This window comes from Corythoichthys intestinalis, chromosome 9, assembly GCF_030265065.1.
Source record: "Corythoichthys intestinalis isolate RoL2023-P3 chromosome 9, ASM3026506v1, whole genome shotgun sequence".
Taxonomy (NCBI): Eukaryota; Metazoa; Chordata; class Actinopteri; order Syngnathiformes; family Syngnathidae; genus Corythoichthys; species Corythoichthys intestinalis.
Genome location: NC_080403.1, coordinates 32,411,535 through 32,435,917, shown reverse-complemented (window position 1 = coordinate 32,435,917; position 24,383 = coordinate 32,411,535). Strand labels below are relative to the sequence as shown.

At 36.7% G+C, this 24,383-nt stretch overlaps 1 protein-coding gene across 1 annotated transcript; it reads left to right on the top strand.

The window, feature by feature from the left end:
- The first annotated feature begins 12,947 nt into the window (after positions 1-12,947).
- cyld2 (cylindromatosis (turban tumor syndrome) 2) lies at positions 12,948-19,902 on the top strand. The gene is made up of 14 exons (XM_057847116.1): positions 12,948-13,205; positions 13,283-13,743; positions 15,192-15,318; positions 15,562-15,806; positions 15,886-16,054; positions 17,253-17,385; positions 17,526-17,630; positions 17,858-17,937; positions 18,320-18,386; positions 18,467-18,599; positions 18,688-18,796; positions 18,879-18,997; positions 19,076-19,280; positions 19,506-19,902. Exons 2-14 carry the CDS (start codon positions 13,312-13,314, stop codon positions 19,667-19,669), a joined length of 2,088 nt encoding a protein of 695 aa, XP_057703099.1. The 5' UTR covers positions 12,948-13,205; positions 13,283-13,311; the 3' UTR covers positions 19,670-19,902.
- The last annotated feature ends 4,481 nt before the right edge of the window (positions 19,903-24,383 follow it).

Genomic DNA, 24,383 nt, shown 5'->3' with positions numbered 1-24,383 from the left:
TCTTGTGGTCGCTTTGCGACATGGTTTATTGTTGTTTTGCCAGTTCAATATGGCTGCACGACGTCTCGGGCTGACGCCTACGTTGTAATGTTGTGCTTATATGATCCTTGGACAAGATTTGTCCGTAAGTATGGTTGTTGTAAAGAATGTACATATTATGTTAGTAAGCGAAATGTTCTATTTTTTGTATGAGACGCTTTTTGTTTATGTTTAGTGTACCTGTATAGCGTGCTAAGCTAACGTTGTTGCTATGCTGGTGCACTTTTTTTTGTAGTTTTACGACGGTCTAAAGAGGACAATGGTTTGAGGCCATTTTATTAATAATCAGATGAAAAAGGAAGAAGTCTGATTATTAAGGCGTCGTTCACTAGCTGTCTAGCTTTGGAAAAAGTAGACGCTTCGGAGTGAGGACAGCATAGACAGATTTAAATGACCGTAGAGTGAAATGCCCACTACAGTCCTTATGTACCGTATGTTGAATGTATATATCCATCTTGTGTCTTATCTTTCCATTCCAACAATTTATTTTACAGAATATATATATAATTTACAGAAAAATATGGCATATTTTATAGATGTTTGAATTGCGATTAATTGCGATTAATTACGATGAATTAATTTTTAAGCTGTAATTAACTCGATTAAAAATTTTAATCGTTTGACAGCCCTAATTTAAACCTGATTTAAGTCTATGACCTGATGAAGGAGGGAATTGCATTAACTGAATTTAATTGTTTTATACATTTTTTACCAGTGCAACAGAACTCCCAAGTGAGCTGTCCACAGTAGAAAGCAAAGAAAGTGCCAGAAACTTTCGAGCCACCTCCACATTACTTTCGCCTCCTAAAACCCTGCAGGAGGTCACAAAGTTGACCGGCTTGAAAAAGGCCTGTACATCCTACCACCCCAGGACCCGAAATGCTATTCTGCGACATAATCGTGTTCGGCATGGATTCAAGCATCAGTCCTTCCCACTACAACAGCCAGGACATCGCACACTCAGTCATTAATGCACTGCAACTGAACCCAGTGAAGCTTCCATGTATTGGCGTGATATCAGCAACAGAGTTGGAGATCAAATGTGAGCATAAGAGGGCCCCTTTAATTATTACACTTGCTTTTAAATGAAACCGGAACCTAAATTAGATCCACTTTTGTTTTAAAATTCATGCTCAATCCATTTTTAATTGAAAACAATTGCTGTCAAGAATGCATGTCTGTAGAAATTGTCTAAAAGGCTTGATATGTGTGAAGCTATTTTTTATGTTATGTATTTGAGTGCATTCATCAATAAAATACTAAAAGGTTTATCACCCATGCATGTTCTTTATTGTTGACCTGGTAATACACTAGCAGTCTGTGCAAAAGCCTTGCGAGCAAAACGGTACTTCCTGATTCACTGATTCATCATGCAGTACTATAGTAAGTATACAAACTTTTCAGAGACACAAACTGTTCGGAGGTCGGGGGTATGGGTCGCCGTTTGTAATGCAGCACATGCTCAAAATTACGACAACTTTTTCTCATATTTAGCGCCAGACTGTTTAAAACGTGGTGTGAAATTTTTAGAGTCACTTTTTTTGCACATTTACAACATTGTTTAGCAACTTAAAATTTTATTTTTAAATAAGAAGTTTTGGACCAGATTGTTTAAATCCAGAACTAAATATTTAATTGAAATCCTAAATTTCTATCCTAAATGCTAAATCTGGAAACGGTTAGAACTAAATATTTAGCTTAATATGCAAATTCACATGACTAGAGATCGGAAGTAAGAAAATAAAAGCTGGAGCACACAAAATACTCTTTAAATAGTTTCTCCTAAATATGTATTTCACCAACATTTGTTATTATTACAATGACTCATGTCCAAGAGCAGACTGCCACTGTTGAGTAGGTTTTATTAATTTTCAAGCAATGTAAACAGATAGTCTGAGCTGCTCCACCAGCTTTTATTTTGTTACTTCCGGTATCCAGTCATGTGAATTTGCATATTAAGTTATATATTTATTTCCGACCGTTTCCTGATTTAACATTTAGGATATAGGATATAAGTTTAAGATTTCAACTAAATATCTAGTTAGGGATTTAAACAGTCAGGTCCAAAACTTCTTATTTAAAAGTAAATATTTAAGTTGCTAAATAATGTTGTAAATGTGCAAAAAAAAAAACAAAGTGACTCTGAAAATTTCACAGCATTTTAAACACTGTGGCGCGAAATGTGAGAAAATGTTGTCGTAATTTTGAACATGTGCTGCTTTACAAACGGCGCCCCATTCGGGGGTTGCGTTTCACACTATTCAAACTATATGATTGCCAGTTATAATGCACCTGTTTAAAAGCGAGTTTTTATATTTTAATTTTTATTACCTGATTTGGGAAAAAGATACGTAAGCGGGTGTGTTAGAGTAATACAAGCAGTAAACCAGTAAATACGGGAAAAGATACTATTTACTTCAAATGGTAGCAGATATATGGAACAATAAATCTGGCTTGCCAGGTTAGTAATGTACTATCTGGTTTTTCACTCATTCAGCTGTAGGAGGAGTGTCAGCCAATGGCATGACACACCACCTGCAACAGCAATCAACTTCACTTTTGATATTCAAAATTAACCTTGGAAGTAAGACCTAATGACAAATTTAATAATTGATGACAGGTTTTTGATGAGTTAATACCAGTATTACATTGATTTACGAATTTGTGATTTTTTCCTTCTTGACTACAATAATTTATAGTATTGCTGTATTTTACTAGGTGCCTCCTGGTTGGCCTTTATTCAATGGCCAGGGTATTGCCACTAACAAGGCAAAATAAAAAAGGTCCAGACTCCAGAGATAACGCATTTGTACGTTTTTATATTGCTTCTGTCACCTGTGCTATGTGGTTGACTGTTATTTTAATTCAGCAGCTTTACCTGGGGAAAATCTGGTCTGTCATGTCTTTAAGTTAAATATTTGCGGTGTACTTTATGTCAAGCTGTCATCCTAGAAAGAGTACATACTGTAAATGCTACATGGCATTTAGCCATAGAGTACTTCATCCTAGATTGCAGAGTTCTATCTGTATTTTTAACATTCAGAGAAATTAAAAAACAAGCTTTCTGCTGCCATGTTTTTTTTTTTTTTTTTGTATTTGTCTTGTAAATTAAAAACATGCAGTGATTACCCGTAAAATAACATTTTTACTTGAATTTCTCCCTACCAAAATATGGTTTGGTTTGTATATTGTTTTTAGTTAAGAGATTCCCACTCCACCATTTGCTAGTCTAACTTTGCTATTGACTAAGGCTTCGGCTCTTTGCTCTGCTGGACCACTGCGGCACTAAACCACAGTGCATATTGTAAGTACAGTGACGTTTGATTTAGCAGAATTCGGTTCCTTTTGCAAGGGAATTCTCGAGAGAGAAAAAACTATAAATTAAGGTGAAGGCAACTGATAAAAATGACAAATACCCTGAATAAAACTGACTGACTTCATATTCAAATAGCCATCATTATACCCTTTGGGAACAAAAATCTCTAACAAGAATTAACATGCAAGTATAACGAGACAGTTAACACATTGATGTCACCTATGACTTCACAAAAGCAGTTCTTTCGGATGCTTGTTTACATTTCTTTATTTTAATTTTCAGGTTGGACCTAAGACTATAACACATTTACTAATTAAGCCTTTCAGTTTGGATATTATTCAATTGCAAAGTGTTAGAATCTAAGTACCACGCGCATTTGAGACTTAACCCTTTTTACATTTGCTTTTTGAATGTGCTGGTGGCAATGGCAACGTACATGATTTTGTGCTCAATATCAATAGCTGAGCAAATTCATGCTGATCATACAATAATGATTTAGGACTGCTCTGGACATACTTCAACGAACCACACTTAGATAACTACCACACCCTCCAGGATGCAAAGCTGATGTCTGGGCAATTAACAGTCATGGGATCGGATGACCTCATCGTGTCAATTGAAAGGTAAGCAGGCAGCACGCCATAGCAATCAAGATTTGTGTGTGGTATTTGCTTCTGGGAGCGCAGACATTCTTTCACGCAACTGCTCGCATAATTAATATCCTGTGGTTAATTGAGCAGAAATTTTAGAATAATAATAATAACTTGCTCAAACAGCCTTATTCATGATTTCCACTGGCCAAGCAAAACCCTGAGAACAACAAAAAACAACCAATTGCTTTTGCACACAATAGAACCTATCAGATAATCAGTTTTTGAAATCTGTTTGCTGCTTAGCAGAGAAACCAAATTCAATCTAGTAAAAGAGCTCTGTCAGCTTTGACACTCACAATAGTGGTACCTGACTCACAGACTGCATGTGTGGGACTTTTACATTGCTCTGTGTGTATGAGGCGAATTCAGTTTAACTATGATCTATCTGAAATGAACAATGCAGACGAATATTACCAATACGTGTTCAAAGTTAAATGTATGCAGGTTTCCAAATGCACTAGCCTAATTGTGACATCTAAACCATTGAATGTCCAACTGTTGAAGTACTTTTTGTGGAACATGCCGTTCTCGAAATTCACATTCATTATTAGCGCATGAAAAAGTTTATGCGAGGTCAAATAAAGTTCATCTGTAAATTAGGTTTATCATGAAATTCCACTCAAAAGCCAGGTTTTAAAACTTCATAGTCCCTGTATGTGGTCTTTTTGAATACCTCCAACATGGCACATTTTCTGGTATGTTTTCCCTTTCTTCTGCACAAAAAAAGGGCATTTAGAAAGCGCGGCCTGCGTGCATGTGTTTTGTAGGGAGTGCCAAGTTTGTTATGTAAAGCTGATGCACAGTCAAGATACTGTCAAACTTGCAGGCCAGGTGCATCACGGGGTGCGACGTGTCATATGAGCAGAGTCTGGGGACAAACATGTCACTCAAGGAATGTATTAGTTAAGTGTACATACTGTATTTCTGCCTGATGTCTGCTGACACTCAATTAGCATGTCTTGTAGTGATTTTTAAGTTTTATCTCAGTATAACCTCATTTAAAGTAACAATTGTAACTGTTTTTTTTTTAAACTGTAGTCTAAATAAATACTATTTGAATATTGTATAACCATCAAAAATGTTTATTATCCATACTTAAAGACAACTGAGTCATCTAGACCAATGAATGGAAAGCAAAACCGTATTTTGGATCTGTAGAAAAGGCAGCCACCGGCCATTCATGCCAACAGTAGTGGAAAATGCATTGTATATGCATTTCCCTATATTTTGATTAAAATGTATCCTGTTTCCTCAAAAACAAGGATGTTGCTTACGAAGTAAAAGTCATACACAGTAAAAATACAAATTAAGTAGGCACATGATTTCTTCACAAAAGGCTTTTTTATTAATTCATATCTCCACCAACTATGTTCATTGCCATTTCATATTTTCCACACCGATACTTAACTATTTACCCATCTTGGTCCAAAGCCCAAGTCCTTACAGATGAGCTACTGTCAGTGTTCTTACTTTGAAAATGTAACTAATCACTTAAAATTTTATACAAACTTGCTCAGCAAAAGATTTGTGATTACATCAGGCGCAGTAGCAAATATTCGAAGTTTCACTTTTCACTTTGCTGTGAGTGGTTGAAACCTAAATTGCTACAGTATGTTTGTTCTCCCATTTGTAAAATGCTAACTGAACTTTTTTTTTTTTTTTCTGTTTCTGTAGCAGCAAATATTCATACATTAATGAGCTCTTCTGAAAAAATAATCCCCCTCTCGCCTTACTGGCTATACTGGACTAGAAAACAGCATTATAAGAACATGAGGTTTATTGGCATGGCTAGAGTGGCACTGGTGTGGTAGTGCTGGTGTGTTTGCCATTTAATTAGCATAGCAGCCAGACAATTTTTTTAATATAAAGTTTGTAAACAAAGAAAATGTTTTATTTAGCAACTGTAGATTAACCATTAGGATTTATAATTTTTTCAGGGAGCTACTTTTTCTCTGTTTGGAGATAGTTGTTGATCATGTTGATTTTAATTAGCTTTAGATGACTTACGTACCACTCTTGTGTGTTGTGTTGTGTTGTGTTGTGAGAGTTTTGGTACAGTAATAAAGGGTTCTGTAATTACAGTGGTGGTATGTGGTAAATCCCCACTATCGGTAATAGCAGGTACAAGACCTGCGCCGATGCAAATAATACTGGGGAACACAATTTTTGTTGAGTTAGGTCTGACAGTCTTTTTAAACTCATTTTTTGGTGCGAACTAACTTGTCTCAGTTTTTCTCTATCACGTTTTTTTTTTTTTTTTTGGAACTATCGTTGCCACTTTCCCACTCGAATGGTTTGGGCGTCTCCTAGTGTTAAAGTAATTGTAAGGGAGGGAGCATCTTGATCACAGAACAAAATGTTTTTTTTTTTTTTTTTTACCTCTTGGATGCCATCGACAGCACTAGGCATCCAATCTATTTGAAATGGGAGTGCTGCCAGAAAATGAATGAACATTAATTAATTCACTGCAACTAGTGCAGGGCTTCTATTATAGGTATCAGCAAATCTCATTTAGTGCTTTTTAATGCCACATTAGACAAATTTAATACCCATACCCAACAGCAGATAGTTTCACACACACAAATTGTAATTACAGTTGTCCAATAATGACTTTTTAACCAATAATCGATATTGTCCAACTCCAAAAATCTGATATCAAACCGATATCGTATGTGATCGTGGACTTAACGTATTATGGCTAATTGTATTGCGATGCACCACTTGTTAAATAATGATAAATGTAACAACTTCAAGGTTTTCCAATAAACATTCTGTGAAAATTAGGGGAACAACTTCAACTGAAGTTATGGAAAAAGTTCCTATATTGCACAACTATATTTATGAAATCAAAATTGTCCAAACATCAGTTTTTTGGATCAAGTGCGAAGTGCCAAAAAGGCACTGCTATATCACTTATGGCTCACACAGTGCTTCTAGCTCAAAATAACAACAAAGGCATACAGCTACAGTACAGTGAACGAGGTATGTAATGAGTTTACATTTAATTATGTTTCAATCATTTCGTGTTCATTTAATTTTTGGACCATGAATGCAAATGGTATGCTTACATAGCAAATCCAAGGCATCAGTTAATGGTTAGTAAGCATAACTGCTGTGCTAGGCTGTGACCAGCCCTTGAACAAAGACAGAAGGCTTCTACATTTACTTTTAAGGCAACATGCAGAATTGGCACAAAAACGATAATGAAAAACAAATGTCAATATTATCCGATATCATTTTAAAATGATTTCATCGGCTGAAATTATCAGCTATACAATATTATTGGACAACTCTAATAAGTTATGTAAAAATATTCTTTAACCGTCAAGTTTACATATTTTTATTACCTCCAATGTTTAGTTTAATGATTTTTAATGCTTTTTAAGGACTGAATTTTGACAAAATCCCTTTAATGACTTTTAATGCTTTTCAGGACCTGAATAAACCCTGTAGTGATAAACTCTTTGAAATTTACAGCATAAGGATGATTGGACACCATCATCATTTTGGGAAGGGTGACAAGTTCTCCTTTTTAACGGCAGTGCATGTAGCTTGTGGCCACCTTGGGTAGGGCTGACAGTGGTTGGAATCTAGATTTCGAGAAATACATATTCAAGAGAATCAGTACTTTTTGGTTTTTTAGTGTAACTGGTCTGATCTGCACCAGTGATGCAATCCGTCCCCTTAGACCAGGTCAGGACTCGAACCTGCACTGCCAGCAGGGCAGGAGTGTACGACAACCACTAGACTGGGCTGATTGTATTCTTTGTTGATAAATACGGAGTGCTAAGCAAGTTAGCGATCATGCTAATCAGTGTCTGTTTGTATTGTGTTTTGGAGAAGCATATTAGCACTGGAAATATTGTTAGGTAGAAAAGTCGCGTTTGTTTTTAATCAACAAACCTCACACATAAACCTATTCATATAACAGTTTAAAGTCTAAGCACAAACTCAAATTCAAACTGGAAATCGTCAATATGAGAGTGCTTTGAAATTGGATTTGCATTGTATTTATGAGCAACTTTTTGACAAAGAAAACTTCTTCATTCCAGTCTGCCTCCTCCTCATTCAATTTTGTTTTAAAGTTTATTTAAAGAAAATAATGGTTCATTGACAAAGTTCATATCCACTCTTTGCCCACAAGAAAAAATGTCAATCAGCAGCACTTTTTTTATTTTATTGAACAGGACTTTTGTCTGATTTGTCCACTGAGAAATCATTATGTTTTATACTCAGAACATTTATTAAAAACTTTAAGGTTTAAGTTTTATGTACTTTAAATGGTACAGTTGTAGAGGTCAGTTAACCCTTTTCTTGTGTTAGAAATTAGCCTATACTTTTGCTAGGGAATTAAATTCTATCTCTAAATTAACTTGGTGTGAAAATACTAAACCTTTGCAGTATATTGTTTTCGGGTCAAGATTGACCCGTTTTCAAGTTTGGGTATGTCAAAAGTACCATTAATTTTTGCATACAAAAATTTGAAAACGGGTCAATTCTGACTCCTACACAATACGAGGGTTAAGTAAAGAAGCTCTAATAAAATATTAATGGATGGATGGACAGTCATCCATTTTATCTTGTTACTTACAACATGACTAAAACAATGTCAAGTGAAACTGTGACGGTAATTGAAAAAGTGTCATCTATCCGATTAAATGATTGTTTAATCAATCGTCAGATTAACCAATTATAAAATATAATCGTTAATAATAATATAATCGTTAGTAGCAGCAGTATCGCTAACATACTTAAAAAGCAGCAAAAATGCTACGAAAAAAAATGTGCGGGCGTCTGCTGGGTCAGGGCCGGTGTTCTGCCAAAATGTCCTACATCGGCGAAACGTCTACATGGAAGTACTACCGTGCGTTCTCAACTTGTTTTGTTTGGATGTATACAGGCAGAACGTACTAAAAATGCCTTAAGAAAATACTTAAATGTAGTTTTATCAAATACGGACGGTTTAAATACACTACGTGACTAATGTGGTCAACTGCCACAAAAAAAAAATACAATGGTTAAAAGTATGACAGGGAAATACATGCAAAGGGTATATTTAAGGCAGTTAAAAGTAGGAGTGGGAACCTCTTGGTTTCTCAAGATACGATAGGATTTGCGATACAAAGCTCACGATAACGATGATATGACGATATGGCGATACAACGATAATCGATACATTGGTCAGGAAACCATCCTAGGATATTCTACAAACAACTAACAAACAGAAAAACAAGCTTCTGCTGTGAATTGGAATGAGTTTATCACTTGTAGAAGTCCAATCCATTTGAATTGGGAGCGTGGCAGCGAATGAACTTCATTCGCTGCCATCCCACCCACTTCAAACAGATTGAACGTTTATGGCCGGTAGTGGCAGCCAATGCTAGGCAATGAGGTAATTTTGGGCCATTTAAGGTCATTTTTCTGTAGATTTTCAGTTACTTCCTGTTGATTTGGGGGTATTTTATGGGTCTCTTCCTGTTTATTTGGAGTTATAGAACAGGAAGTGACCTGGGAATCACCCAAAAGAATAGGCATTGACTCAAACTCAACAGAAAAGGACCTGTAAATGCCCTAAAATGAACAGCAAGTGACCTTTAAATGCCCTGAAAATCGGACAGAATGACTGTGAATGCTCTGGTTTCGAATGAACGAACGTTCCCAGTCTAAATGGATTGGGCGTCAAGCACCGTCAATGCAGTATTATTAGTATATATTATGCTCTATTATGGTGGAAGATTTTGGTAGCAACCTTGTTGGTTCATTTTTTTTTTTTTTTTAGACATTGACACCTTTTAAAAACGATATCTCGATTCTTGGCAGGAGCATATCGATAACCTTTTGGGATACAAAGTATCACGATATGTCACCATTTCGATATATTCGATATAAGGTCATAAAAAAATCAATAAAAACAAAAATAGTGAATACTCGCCGCTTATAAACAATGTGCGGATGCTTGCGCAAGCGCGCTGAGCATTGTGTAGGACCAAGGGCGTAGGTTTGGTCTTAATATTAGTAGGGACGATATAACAGCATAACCTGCATGCACACTTTTTGCCGGGGACAGGACATTAATAAGACCAAACATATTTGGTGAATGGGGGTCAGGGCTGCATATCTCACCAATATGAACCTAATTAATTGATATGCTAAATGATTAATGCAAAATAAATCTGTATTGACCTATACTAACTTTCACACTGCAAATTTATAACGTCTTAATCTGATCATTTTTTAAAAAAATCTAGTCAAATAATTTTCTTCATCTTTTGGGTGTTAAAGGCTAGTTAACAGATTAATGTGTCAGATTCTTCCACCTACTTTAAGTAAATATTACTATTTGTTCGTATTGAGCCCATACAGCTAAAAGTTGGTCATCTTTCACCTAAATCAAGAAAAAAAAAAAATCAAATAATGTTTTGAACAATATTCTTGAATTAAGAACATTTCTGACAAACAAGTTTTTCTTTTAAGATTAAATATATGATTTTTTTGCTTAAATTAAGTCTAAACCCTCACCCTACGCTTATTTTCAGCTAGCTGTTAATTAATTAATTAACTTAATTAATTATTTCAAGAAATCTCAGTGAGTAAATTCGAAATTAGTGGAGTGTTCCCCACCTCCACAACATTGACGTCTTTTTACTAGGGCTGTCAAACGATTAGAATTTTTAATCGAGTTAATCTCAGTTTAAAAATTAATTAATCGCAATTCAAACCATCTATAAAATATTCCATATTTTTCTGTAAATTATTGTTGGAATGGAAAGATAAGAAACAAGACGGATATATACATTCAACATACTGTACATAAGTACTGTATTTGTTTATTATAGCAATAAATCAACAAGATGGCATTAACATTATTAACATTCTGTTAAAGCAATCCATGGATAGAAAGACTTGTAGTTCTTAAAAGATAAATGTTGGTACAAGTTATAGAAATTTTATATTAAAACCCCTCTTAATGTTTTCGTTTTAATAAAATTTGTAAAATTTTCAAACAAAAAATATAAACTACCGTAATTTCCCGAATATAATGTGCACTTTTGTCCCCCAAAATCAACTTGTAAAGTCATGGTGCGCATTATAAACGGGTACATAGATGGAGACAGAAATATATATTTATATAACATATATATATAAACCGATTTTTTTAAATTGACACGGTTGTGTTGAAGAAACGTATGCGGCGACCTGTTGCCGACCATTACGGTACGTGACATCACCATTTTGTTTCGGTAATACTTCACTCTAATCGGCCAAATGATTTCGTCTGTGTTAAATTCAGCTTTTTTTCACTCTTCATAAAGCACAGAATTTAGTTTCTTGAACTCATTTGAGTCAACGTTTATTGCAGCTCCGCAACTCGGACCATAACAAACGTAAGTACACAGACTTCCTGTGTCCGTCAACTATATCTGTCCCTCTGGAAACTCAAACCCAAATAACAATAGTTCCTATTGTTACTGTCGTGTCGACAGTGATGAGCTCTCACGGATTTCCAAATTACATTCTCACTTTCATTTTACCGTATCAAATCCATGGAGGAAACATTTATTCATCATGACGGAAAGAGCAAGTTATACAACATCCTTTAAAAGAAAAGTCACATCTGTTTTGTTTTCTTCTAGATTCTGGTAAGTTGGAGAAGTTGTCAAACCATATTTATTACCGTAAATTTTGTCAGTTTATTGTAATGTTTTGAACTACCAATGTGCTATGCTTGTGCTGTGTTTCAGCAGTCAGTAAAATGACATTTTGGTATCTGTACACGAGCTCTGTTTTCTTGTTTTTGTCTTGCTTTCTTCTTCTTCTATTTATTGGTGCTAAAATTAGGGTGCGTGTTATAAACGGGTACAATAATTGTCCCTAGATTTTACAAGTAAATTATACACGGGTGCACCTTATATTCATGAAATTACGGTAGTACCTCGCCATTGTTGATGTCAATAATTACACAATGCTCATGGATGGTGCTGAAACCCATAAAATCAGTCACACCCAAGCGCCAGCAGAGGGCGAAAAAACACAAGTAACAAATGGACATGACACTGTCATCTGTTTGAGCGGGGCATGTGCGTTAATTGCATCAAATATTTTAACGTGATTAATTAAAAAAATTAATTACCGCCCGTTACCGCGATAATTTTGACAGCCCTACTTTTTACATTACTTACACTGCCTGCTGCTGGCAGAAAAAAATCTAATATCCCTCGTCTTTGAAGGGAGCGGGAGAGGTGGCATGTTGTATTTCTGTCTGGCTGTGAATGTGTGTGTGTGTGTGTGGGGGGGGGGGGTCAAGTCATCAGCCAATCAAACGTGCGTTTCAGGGGGGAAATGGACTGGCACATTCAACAAGTGAAAAGGGGTCAGTGTAAGTGAACATAATGAAAGTACTGTAATTCATTTAATAATGGGAGGATCAATTCTATCCTTACAACATATAGGAAGACAATCTAAATGACCTATATAACTAAAGTCATTATATAATGCAAATAAGGTTGCTTAAAAGTTGGTAGGGATAATTTGAGCATCCTGAAAAGTTGGTAGTGTTATGTCCCTACCGTCCTTATGCAAACCTTCGCCCTTGTGTAGGACCTTTCGCACTGTAGAAGGAATTGCCGAACACCGGTTGTGACTTTGAGAGGGCGGGACGGCATTTTTCATTTTGCATACCCTAACAAGAATGAGTATTTGCTCCCTTGATGCAGCCTATCCATCTGACTATCGGTAGGAAGCGGAATTGCTTGCACCTAATCGCAGGACACAAAAAGGCAAATATTCACACTTACTTTGACACTCAGTGTTTTCAATAAACTAATTCCGCCCTCTTTTTTTCCTCAATCTATGTAATATTTTGTAATAACATCTCATGGCGTGGCTGATCTTACGTCACCAAAGTCAGTTATATCTTCTTCCCTTTTATCTGATCACAGATGCAGTCACGCACTGCCATCGCAACGTGCCCCAGTGAGTGTTCAGTACCTTTATGTACCGGGCGGAGATGAAGTGCAGAGGCAAGTGGGCGTGAACGCCTCTCGGGTCAGTATTAAAACGTGAAGAAGGTGCTCCTCTCTCAATCCGAGGTAACCAACGTCTGGAATGAGAATTATTACACCACACATTTTAGACTTGACATCGAGCTGTACGCGTACTACGCGAAGGCGGCGTGTCTCTCGAAGGAACTCAGCTAGGTGAGTACTTATTTTGGCAACACTCTTGCAAAACAAACGAGAAGGTTAACACGTTTCCCGGTGTTGCGTTTCAACAGATTTACTCTGCAAAACACCTTTAGAGACAATGGAGTCCAACACTGTGTTGAAAGATAAGTTTTTCATCGTCACTCGTGGCAAGTCGCGCAAAGGCTTCAGCCGGGGCTCCATTGGTCGTGTGGCGTCCGAGACGCAAGGGGAGCTGACGGGGCTTCTGTACGGCGCGGGGCCACACGCTGGGAGCCCCCAAAATGGAGGAGTCGTGAGGAGGGAGGACACATATCGCCTGACCCGCCAGCAAGCCCAGCTCCTGCTTTTCGTCTCCTCTGTAACTAAGCGCTTCGAGCTGCTGTGCAACCCGCAGTTGTTCTCGGCCATCTGCGAGCTGACTGTGGACGACCTGGTTGTGGTGAAGGACAAGAAGGGACATCTCCCAGGACTGGTGAAGAACCTGATGCAGATCGGGAAGAAGGAGAACAAAGATGATCTGCAGATGTTGGGCTTTGAAGTGGAATTTGTGGTAAGTGACAGAAAATCTATTAATTCATCAACATGGACGTCACTAGGTTTTAAGAACGTGGGGAGGGGGGCTTAGCCCCCATGAGTTGCACAGGATTTAAGTGAACGTAGCATACAAGCACAAAACTTCACAAACAGCTAACAAAGACTGATAATTATATGGGCTAATGCTCACAGCACAGTAATTGTTTGTTCCCATACATTTGTAAATTGCACAGATTACATTTTGGGCACATTGTAACGAAAATGGCTGGATTTCAAACCCTGAAAAATACTACTAATTACTTGAATTCAACTAACATCTGGGTCAGGCTAATTTGCCTTACACGGCACGCACACAAACATATATCCAAACATTATACATACATACAGTACAGGCCAAAAGTTTGGACAAACCTCATTCAATGCAACACAAATGAAGGTCCCAACCCCATCGATAAAGCAATAAATTCCACTAATTAACCCTGAAAATCTGTGAAGTTAAAAACCATTTCAGGTGGCTCCTTCTTGAAGCTCATCAAGCGAATGGCAAGAGTGTGCAAAAAAGTAATCAGAGCAAAGGGTGGCTACTTTGAAGATACTAGAATATTTCATGTTTTTAGTTATTTCACTGTTTTTTTTTTTTTGAAGTACATAATTACACACATATTCATTCATAGTTTTTTTTTTACATTCATTGAGAATTTACAATGTAAATAGTCATGAAAATAAAGAAAACGCACGAATGAGAAGGTGTCTCCAAACTTTCTGGCAACTTTATAGTGAATATGTCAGCTTTTTTTTTTTTTTTTAAATAAAACAACTCCAAATTATTTAGAGGGGGTTTAAGAATATTTTAGGGGGGTTGCAGCCCCCCTAAAATAGGCCTAACGATGCCACAGTTCATCAGCCCACGCAGTCAAAATAGATTGGACGTCTTTCTCTGTCATTGGCAGCGAATGAGTTAAAGATGACTGGGTGACTGCAAGAGATGCTTAGGCTGTGACGGTAATCACGAACCTTGTGGCGCCTGAGGCTGATAATGACATAACATCTTGATTAAGTGTATCCTATCCGCCCGAACAGATTTTGTGTACTCGCAATCAGTTATCAGTCACACAAATTAGCTGACAAATATCAAATCCTGAAATATAATACGAGTTCAGGGCTCTATTTTTTTAATCGAAGTACGGTAAAGTAAAATGTAATTTGTGATGTTACATTTCAACACATTTGTACATTACTGAAGAATATTAATATATTATTGCCAACAACTGGCCTTAAGGGTGGAGCAAAAGTTAGTTGCCTACAACACCAGCCAAAAAAAAAAAGATTAATAATGGTCAAACATGGTTGAGAATTTACCTGGACCAAATCTTTTAGGGGTAGTCAGGAGCACTGAAATTTAGTTGAGCATATGGCCAAACTTTATTTTGACTTTTGTCTATTTTTTCTTTGTGCCCATTCCAGAACCATGATGTGACTTCACCTTCTAAAAAATCTCCCCCTCTACACCTGTTCAGTGCTGCAGAGATTACTCAGGTGGTCCCATCTTATTCTATCCCCCTTGGGCTGAACTGGAACGCAGGCCAACATGGTATGTGGTCAATGTTGTGTTATCTGTAAAAGTAAAATCACATGTGATGCTAGTAGAAAAACTGGTCCTGTTCCTCAGGAATGCAGAAAAGTGGCGGCATCATGTGGCTTGGTGTGTTTTCAGTGTTGTCTACATATTTCAAACATACTGTCTTCCTGTGTTATGTTAGCTAACAGCATGTCACCAGATTTAAGATACTGTATGACATGACTTTTTAACCTGGACTCTCCTACATTCACTCAGGAACAAACAAAAAGGCTGTGACACGCAATAACTCCATGCCAAATATGAAAACGTATGGACAAGTGAAAACACACCGTACAGAACAGAGCATCAGTCCGAGTCCAAATCTAAACACATCACATGCACCTTTGGAAGTGGGGTCCATGGTGGAGGTGATGTCCAACATAGGGGTCACAGCACAAGGAGTTGTTAGGTGGCTTGGTGTCCCTGGAGGAAAAACTTCAGAGTGGGCGGGCATCGAACTGGTGAGCCTCTAGTTTCAAGGATTTTACATTGTGTTGTGAATATTTAGAATTTATTATACGTATCTGTTTTGTGCGTCAGGACTTTGATGTGAATGGCTGCTCTGATGGGACTTACGGGGGCCAGCGCTTGTTCACCTGCAAAAAAAGCAGGGCTTTATTTGTCCCTGTTACTAAATGCAGCCCCGATAGCAGGTTTGTCTGCTCCACCAATGGAAATGACACCATCAGCCAAGCGGAAATACCACCAGGTTTGTTGTTCGATGCCAAAGAACATCAAAGTTCTCACAAATAAATAAGCTGTTTTCATAATTTGTTGGCATTGATCTATGCAATTACTTTTTAATGAAGGTAATTGTTGTGATGGCAAACTCAAAGCAATATTTTCATTTGTGTGTATCTTTTGGCAAGTTGATTGGTCACAACCCTAACTTTGATAGGCAAATATTTCTCTCGCCATCTTAATTAAAGGCACGTAAACTGCTTAAACATATTCATGGACTACTTTGGACTTCCAAAATGATTTACATTTAAAAAACTGGCATTGTGATTCATGCACATTTTGCACCTCACATATAATAAAGTACAGTACATCTTGCCTGCAGTGTTTTGCCAAAATCTCAGCAAGATTATTTTGCTCTTGGCTTTATAAAACATTAAATACTATCAAGTTGTTTACAGCGAAAGGAACGTTTCTATGTAGCACAAAATGTCACGAACAATATTGGGCGTATTATTGTCTGTTGTTTTTAGCGTGACTCATAATTATGTTTATAATATGATGGTGATTGTTATGTACACTGAGTAACTGGCAGGATGACAAAATTGTTCTCTTTAATTTACTGTTAATTGTTTGCAACAATCAAAGGCCACATTTACATTCAGTCAGTTACCCTTTCATAACTGGGTTTTGGTTGTTTATGCAAGGCCATTTAACTATGATCAAATAAGGAAATTTATGACTTCATCAGTGTGCATACTGTATTGTTAATTAATTACCGGGATAGCGAGAGTTACGAGGACAGACAAAAGCTACGAGTTAGCAGGGTTCAGCAGAATGAGAAGCTGATTCGATTAGTGTCATGACTTTTTCATTTTGTGGTGATGCCGCCGTGTGTCGAACATGGTAAAGATATATTTCGATTGATTTCTAACCTTGTACGATTGCGAATGTTAACGGCTTATTCCAAATGTCTGAAAAAAATTAATGTTGACTCAAGTATTGGCTCTAAATGTTGCCAATGAATGATAGCCCTTTTGACTCAACTCTTAAAATGATCCGTTTTTCTGAAGACCTATGAGATAACGTAATCTGTTAGAGATTGAAACCCTGTATTAAATGAACACATTTTCAAGTATTGCAATTTGTTTCAAAAGTTATAAAACTAAATATGTTTAATGTATCACTGGGTAAAAAAACGTGTTTTTTTTTGTCTGTGTGTGCTGTAGTTCCCCCCTATGTAGACTCTGAGGACTATGTGGCACCCATTGCGGAATCAGAGGTCGCATCTTTGTTAGTGGGAAGAATGAAAGGGATTCAGGGTCACATCAACTCCTGTTATCTGGACGCCACTCTTTTCAGGTATAATCAGTTCACCACCCATTAGAAGACCTAACTATTAAGTGGTGCCATTTTGTAACCTCACTTGTGATTCTGAATAATGTCAAGGGACAGAGGAGTTAAGTGCACCCAGATAAAAAGCTGTTGTTTTCTTTCTTCAGTTTGTTCAACTCTTCTGTGGCCCTGGACAATATCTGCCAGAAACCTGCTGACACTGTGCAGCCTGTTGCTTCCACACTGAGAAAAATAGTTACCCGTTTACGCAGGTAATTTTCCACTAATCTAGACTATGTAGTTTGTTTTTGCATATCCTCCCTCTTTGCGTTCAAAATGAAAATATTTACATTTGAAACAACCGCAAGTGGTAATCATGTTTTGATTTCTCAATAATTGGGTGACTTTGCTCACCAGCATGGCATGACATTCTTTCTTTACTTACTCCTAAATGTTTTTCGTAATGTCATTTACTGACTGACAATGCATTTTCTTGCAGACAAGGGTTCGTGCCAGCTGCAAGCGTAATGAATTTTCGCCATCAGCTTGGCTGCGACTCCTTTCGAACGGAGGAAAAAGGTTTGTAATTCTTTTTTTAGTATAAAGTATTCTTGCTTCAGCATGGTTGATGTTCAAATCTTTATGTCATTTCACTGCAGAGCACTGTCTATATATTTCAGTCTATTTGCTTTCTATTCCTCTTGTGCTTATCTCCATTGCTGATTTCAATTATTAGCAGTAGTAGTAGTAGTATTTGTTTTATTTTTCATTTATTTTTTATTCTATTCGTGATTAAATGCGATTTTTATGTATAATTTTATTTCCTATTTCGATTGTCTTTGTTTTTGCAATGTATTGATTTTAATGTGATTTTTATGATCTTCATGTGATGAAAAGCACTTTGAATTGCCATGTGTTGAATTGTGCTATATAAATAAATTTGCATTGCCTTGCCTTGCAGATCCAGAGGAATTCATCACACTTCTCTTTCAGAAGGTTCTTGGCATTGAGCCGATGCTTAAACTCAGGTATGAATTTGTGCAATCCCGTTTGTAATCTCTCTGTACTAAAGATTAACATTAAATGACTAAATACAAATTTCTATCAGGTCTAGCAATGAAAGTTGTGAGGGGGCATACACATTCCAGATCTTTTTGGAAAAAGAGCAGATGGCACAAATACCCACAGTTCAACAGCTGCTGGACACTTCGTGCCTGTCATCCGATGTCAAGTTTGAAGAGGTACAGTGAAGTGGAATCTCTCCACTAAACAATAAACATTTTGCTTCTTAGTACTGTGATTTTAAAATGAATTTTGCCTGCTCCATAGATACCATCCTGTCTGATAGTTCAGATGCCAAGGTTCGGAAACAAGTATAAAATGTTTTCTCACATTATTCCCTCCGTGGAGCTGGAAATCACGGATCTCCTGTACAACTGTATGAAACATATATAATATATCACAACAAAATATATTTAATCATTTAACACCATTTTTTAATGCTATCTGTGTTTTTACAGCTTTTAGGCAATGTTTTATCTGTGGGCAAATGGCTGAACACGAGTGTCTCCAGTGTCTGCCTGATCGCAAAATGGATCCAGGAAGAATTAAACAATACTGCACAACCTGCAACACACAGGCAAGGCATTACTAGGGTTTTGTAGATAATGTGTTTAAAATGACTTCCTATTCATTTTTGTATTTCTTTGTTTTGAAGGTGCACAGACATTCCTCACGTCAGGGGCATTCCCCCAAGCCGCTATCAATTCCAGCTGAGGTAGCCTCAGCTTCCCTCGCTCCTCGTCACACGATGCAGCTGTTTGCGGTGCTTTGCATTCACACCAGCCACTATGTATCTTTTGTGAAATTCGGCCCCGACCCACACTCCTGGCTCTTCTTTGACAGCATGGCAGACAGATGTGGTGAGAATTTTTAGAAAACGTTGTACCTTTTTTTCTTCATTAGCCAGACAAAAATATTTTCTCTGTAAATATTCGTGCAAACATTGAGATATTTTGATTTTCAAATGAAATGGTTATTTGAAACTTATGTTCTGATAAAGCACAAACGCTGATAGGGATGCACTCTGACTTCTTTGTCTCTTTTATCATGTCTCAATCTAATCTCAACTCTGCTTTTCATTGTAGGTGATGACGAAAGGGGCTTCAACATCCCAGAAATTCGAGCGTGTCCAGAACTTGGTGACTTTTTGGCCCAGTCTGAGGAGATGCAGGCACAGGTTAACCCCTCGCATGCCCCTGAACTCGTGCGTAGGTTGCTGTGTGACTCCTACATGTTTTTATACCAGTAGCCAGGAACAAGATCTTTTCAATTCAAACCATCGGGAGACTTAGAGTTATGAGGACAAGGACGCCGTGTTCTTGCAACAATGCCTTAATAATAACTTTGCACTTTATCAAAAACATTTTGCTTATTAGAGCTAAACAGCAGGGAGAGGAATTGTTTTGACATACCACAAAATGCAGAAATGTTAAGGAAAAATGGCTCTAATGTTGTATATATATATTTTTTTTTAATAAAATCTTTTACTGCATTGGTTGTATACTGTCCTTTTTGTCATGAATTATGGCTATCATAAGATTAAAGACTTGAATGCTTTGATGTTCTGTACATGGTGGCATGGTGTCGTATAGATTAACACTGGAAACCTAGAAGGTAGTTGGAGGCTCATTGACCATTCGTCTTTTGTCTCTTGACACCTGGAATGAGAAAAGTACAAATATAGTTATCTTTCCATCCTAAATACTGCTTATCCGTAGGAGGAGCCTGACAAGTTAAGGCTGTCTAGACCCTGAACCTCTTTGTTTCTTTTAACTTGTTGGCAGATGTGAATGACGTGAGCTGTGATCATGCTATATTTGATCCACTGTTGAAAGGAAAATTCAAATTTCTCTTCTTTCATCTATCGTATGATTGGTTAAAAGAAAGGCAGCAATGGATAAAAGAATAGTACTAGTTAGCTGATGATTGCTGTTTTTTGTATTTGATGTGTTCTGTAATCTGCTTGTTACTGCTCTTTTTGTGAAAGAGCTACATAAATACAGTTGAGTTGAACTGGTCGCCAGTCAGTCGCTGGGCATGCAACTCTCAACCATTTACCCTTGTATTCACTGAGAAGGCAATGAGCCACGCTACCTGCATGAAGTCCGGTGAATGTAGCACTACATCATCAGTGACATAAATGGTTAGATTGTGACTGTACACAATTGAAGTTGGCATCTAATATATGGGTCATTCCAAAATTGGAGGACATCTTACTTCCTACCCATAACATTTTAAATAATCCACTTACAAAATGCTAAAACATGCTATGTTTAAGTTAAAAAAAATTTAAAATCTGAAAAAAATGCTGGATCACTAGTAATAAGTCTTGAATACCCTCTAAATGCATTTTTTCCCCTCTTGTCCATACCACCAAATTGTGACACATATTTGACCAAATGACCAAATCTAATCTCATATAATATCTGAAATTAGAATAACACCTTTTTTTTATTTTATTTTTTATTTTTTTAAAGTTTATTATTTTTAGTAGTAATGGTATTTTTTTCATTGCTCTCTTGTAACTGTGGGAACATTTTTTTTTAAATAAACATAACATTTCTAATCATAAGAATTAATCAATATCCAAAGTACATTTTGCTGTATTTATATTGGGGGAGATCATTGATTGCATTAATTGCTTTTCATTGTAAACCTCTATTTCTAATAATTTCTTATCTAATTTACCGTTAATTACTTTAATATTAACTGTTTGTCAACCGTTGCTTGTCTGTAATGCCCTTTCGGATATTTTGATGATTTAGAGCTCTAGAAATACTGTACACTTGAGAGAGGGTTTTGTATGACATTGTGGATTTTAACGCCCTCTTTTGGATAGAAATGGATTTGCCTACTTTGAAACACTGAGAAGACGTCATAACACGTCATCTGTTATTTTTTTTTGCACACAAGTTCACCCAAACACTTTGAAGAAGAAAAAAAGTTCACCCAAACACGAATCATTTCAAGCTTCAGCTTTTATAAAAAACAAAAGAGCATAAATATAGTATAAACAGGAACAATGAAGTTGCTTTCACATTAATGTTTTTTTTTTTTTTTAATCTTAATTTATTTCTTCTTTTCATCTTTCTTTCGTTTAATCTTTTATATTTGAGTTATGTTTGTTCCTATTGTCAAAACATGGCCGATGACCTTTACGTTGTCCATAGCACATCCAAGTGTAGCCTGAAACTCCTGAGTTGTTATGTGATAGCTATGCTGTTGCCTCTCTAGGTTACTGAGGGCAGGTTAGCCTACCATGTGTTCACATTCTGCTCACCTCCATATTGGAGTGGTTATTTCCACAACACAAAAAAAAAGGAAGACACTTTTCTGGTATTTAGTGGGAAAAGAAAAAAAATCATGAACTCAAACATACCACAACAATACATCTTTCTACATGATACCTTTCAACATCTATCCAGATGATAACATTGAGTATTTCACTTTCCGTATCAGTTATCCTCACAACGGTTAGTTGGAGCCTATCCCAGCTGAAATCAGGCAAAAGGCGAACTATGTCCTCAACTTGTTGCCAGACGGTGTCATACATGATAACAATAATACAGTAATTCTAAGACATGTTGTTCATTACAATACAATGTATCTATGATATACCATATCAGGATTTAGGTCTATTTGCCACAATGCAGAAAGTTATGGCTTTAAATGTGCAAAAATAAATTTGCTCAAACTTAGATAAATGCAAACATACAAATGCCTCTTCTTAATAGAAATTTTAAGCAAACAGTTGGGCATATAGGAAAAACGGCATGTAACAGGTATAAAGAGAAAATGTTTGAAACCCAACACAGCACTGATGACGTAAGAGGTTTTGTTTTCATATTGAACTGAAAAATATTTCATGGCATTTCAGATATTTAAAAAAAAAAAAAAAAAAAGAGTCCAGCACCAACAATTATTGTTGAGTCGAAAGTGGTAAGCCGGTAACAGCTAGTGTGCTAAAACGTCCAACAACAATTGAATTACACTTACAAATACACTCTTGTGAACAGTCACGTTGCCAACAGAAAATGACTCATTTGTGGAAGTGGAACCTACAAGTTGACAACATGTTAGATGTTAAGGTAAAAAAGCAATTTCCTAAATGCTTAAAATTGTCTACCTGTGGTCGCTCTTAATGCACTTGCAAACAGATTGGAGTGTTTTGTGTTCAGGCAGGTCCTACTCAACAAAGGGAAACAAATAAGTGTTCTGCTTAAGGCTGGGCAGGATGCAGGACGAGCCAGTTTAATGCAGGATGTATATGGCTACCAGAGGTGGGTAGTAATGCGTTACATTTACTCCGTTAGATTTACTTGAGTAACCTTTTGAGAAAAATGTACTCCTAGGAGTAGTTTTACAAAGCCATACTTTTACGTGAGTAGGTTTGTGAAGAAGACTCGCTACTCTCACTCCATTACTTTGGGGTACACTAGTCGTTACATTTTTCCTCTTTATTCTACATATTACATTTTTGCCAGAGACGCTAACAGTGGCTCAACCAGTTTCACCAATGAGACGTCGCAATAATAATCACATGACTCCATTATACCAATCAGACACAAGCTTGCTGTTCTATGATCACGCCAGCCTGTTGTATCACGTGGTAACCGTAAAAAAGTAAGTATTTGACATCAACATGACTCGAAAGCTCTCCCAGTTTTTATTTGGCACCGATTGACCACGGAAAACCTGAGCTATGATCCTTTTAGTTTCATAATAAAAAATGTTTTCTCTACTAGAGGGCACTCATACTCTTTGGGCGAATTATGCTTATTTTCTGTAGATTTTTTTCTCTTGCCGGAATTCAATGTTTTTTTTGTTGTTGTATTTTTTTTTTTTATTTAATGTGGTTATGTAATGTGCTATAGTATGATAGTATAATAATAATAAAAGTTCATATTAATAACTTTGTACTGAGAAAAAAAATACCATTGTATAAAAATCAAACATCTTAAGTAGTTCCTCACAATGTTACTCATTACTTGATTATTCTTTTCACGAAATACTTTTTTACTTGTACTTGAGTATATTTATTGGATGACTATTTTTACTTCTACTTGAGTATTATTATTTTGAAGTAACGCTACTCTTACTTGAGTAAAATATTTGGCACTCTACCTACCTCTGATGGCCACCCACCCCACTCCGTATTTGAAGTCATACCATTGCAGAAGCATCTGAATTTGTTCAAACAAGGATTTTAATTTATTGTATACTAAACAAATAGTTTGACAATTTATGACAAATCTGTAACTCTTTTTTCTTTTTACCACCATGCATCTATCCAAGGGATGTCCAAACTATGGCCTGCGGGCTAACAGCAAGCAAATTATGAAAATATTATTGAATATGGCCTGCACAAGAAGTTTAAATTCAGCCTATTGCACGTCTCAGCTTTTGCATTAGATTGAGGTCGCCACTTAAACAGTACCTCTCCATTAGCTAAAGGGGTCAAAACCAGTGTTGTTTTCGTCAACGATGACTGTAACGAAAATATTTCCACGACGAACAATTTTCTTCATGACAATGACGATACGATAACAAGCTAAAAACGTGTCTTGGGAGACTAAAACATAACGAGACAAATGCCAGTTTTCCTCTGACAAGACTAAAACGAGACCAAAATGTGCCATAATTTCCGTCATATGTTCACAATGTGTGACATTTTAATGTGTAGTTAGCTTGCATTGTAGCAGTGTCTGGTTGTGTCACTCATGTGACTTGCTACGCCCCCCCAACTCACCTGTGTCCTCTCCCATTTTTGCCTGTATTGAAACATACAGTGAGATTTTTTTTATCTTGGCAAAAGAGAATATGCAATGTTGCTTTAGCCTTTAAAGATCTGTGCTGAGCAATCATCACACATTAAATGTAACTCATAGCGTTAGCATTCACATTTGCGTTAGCGTTAGGATAATGCCAACAGCAAGCGTCCTCTTAAACTCTCGGACAACTTT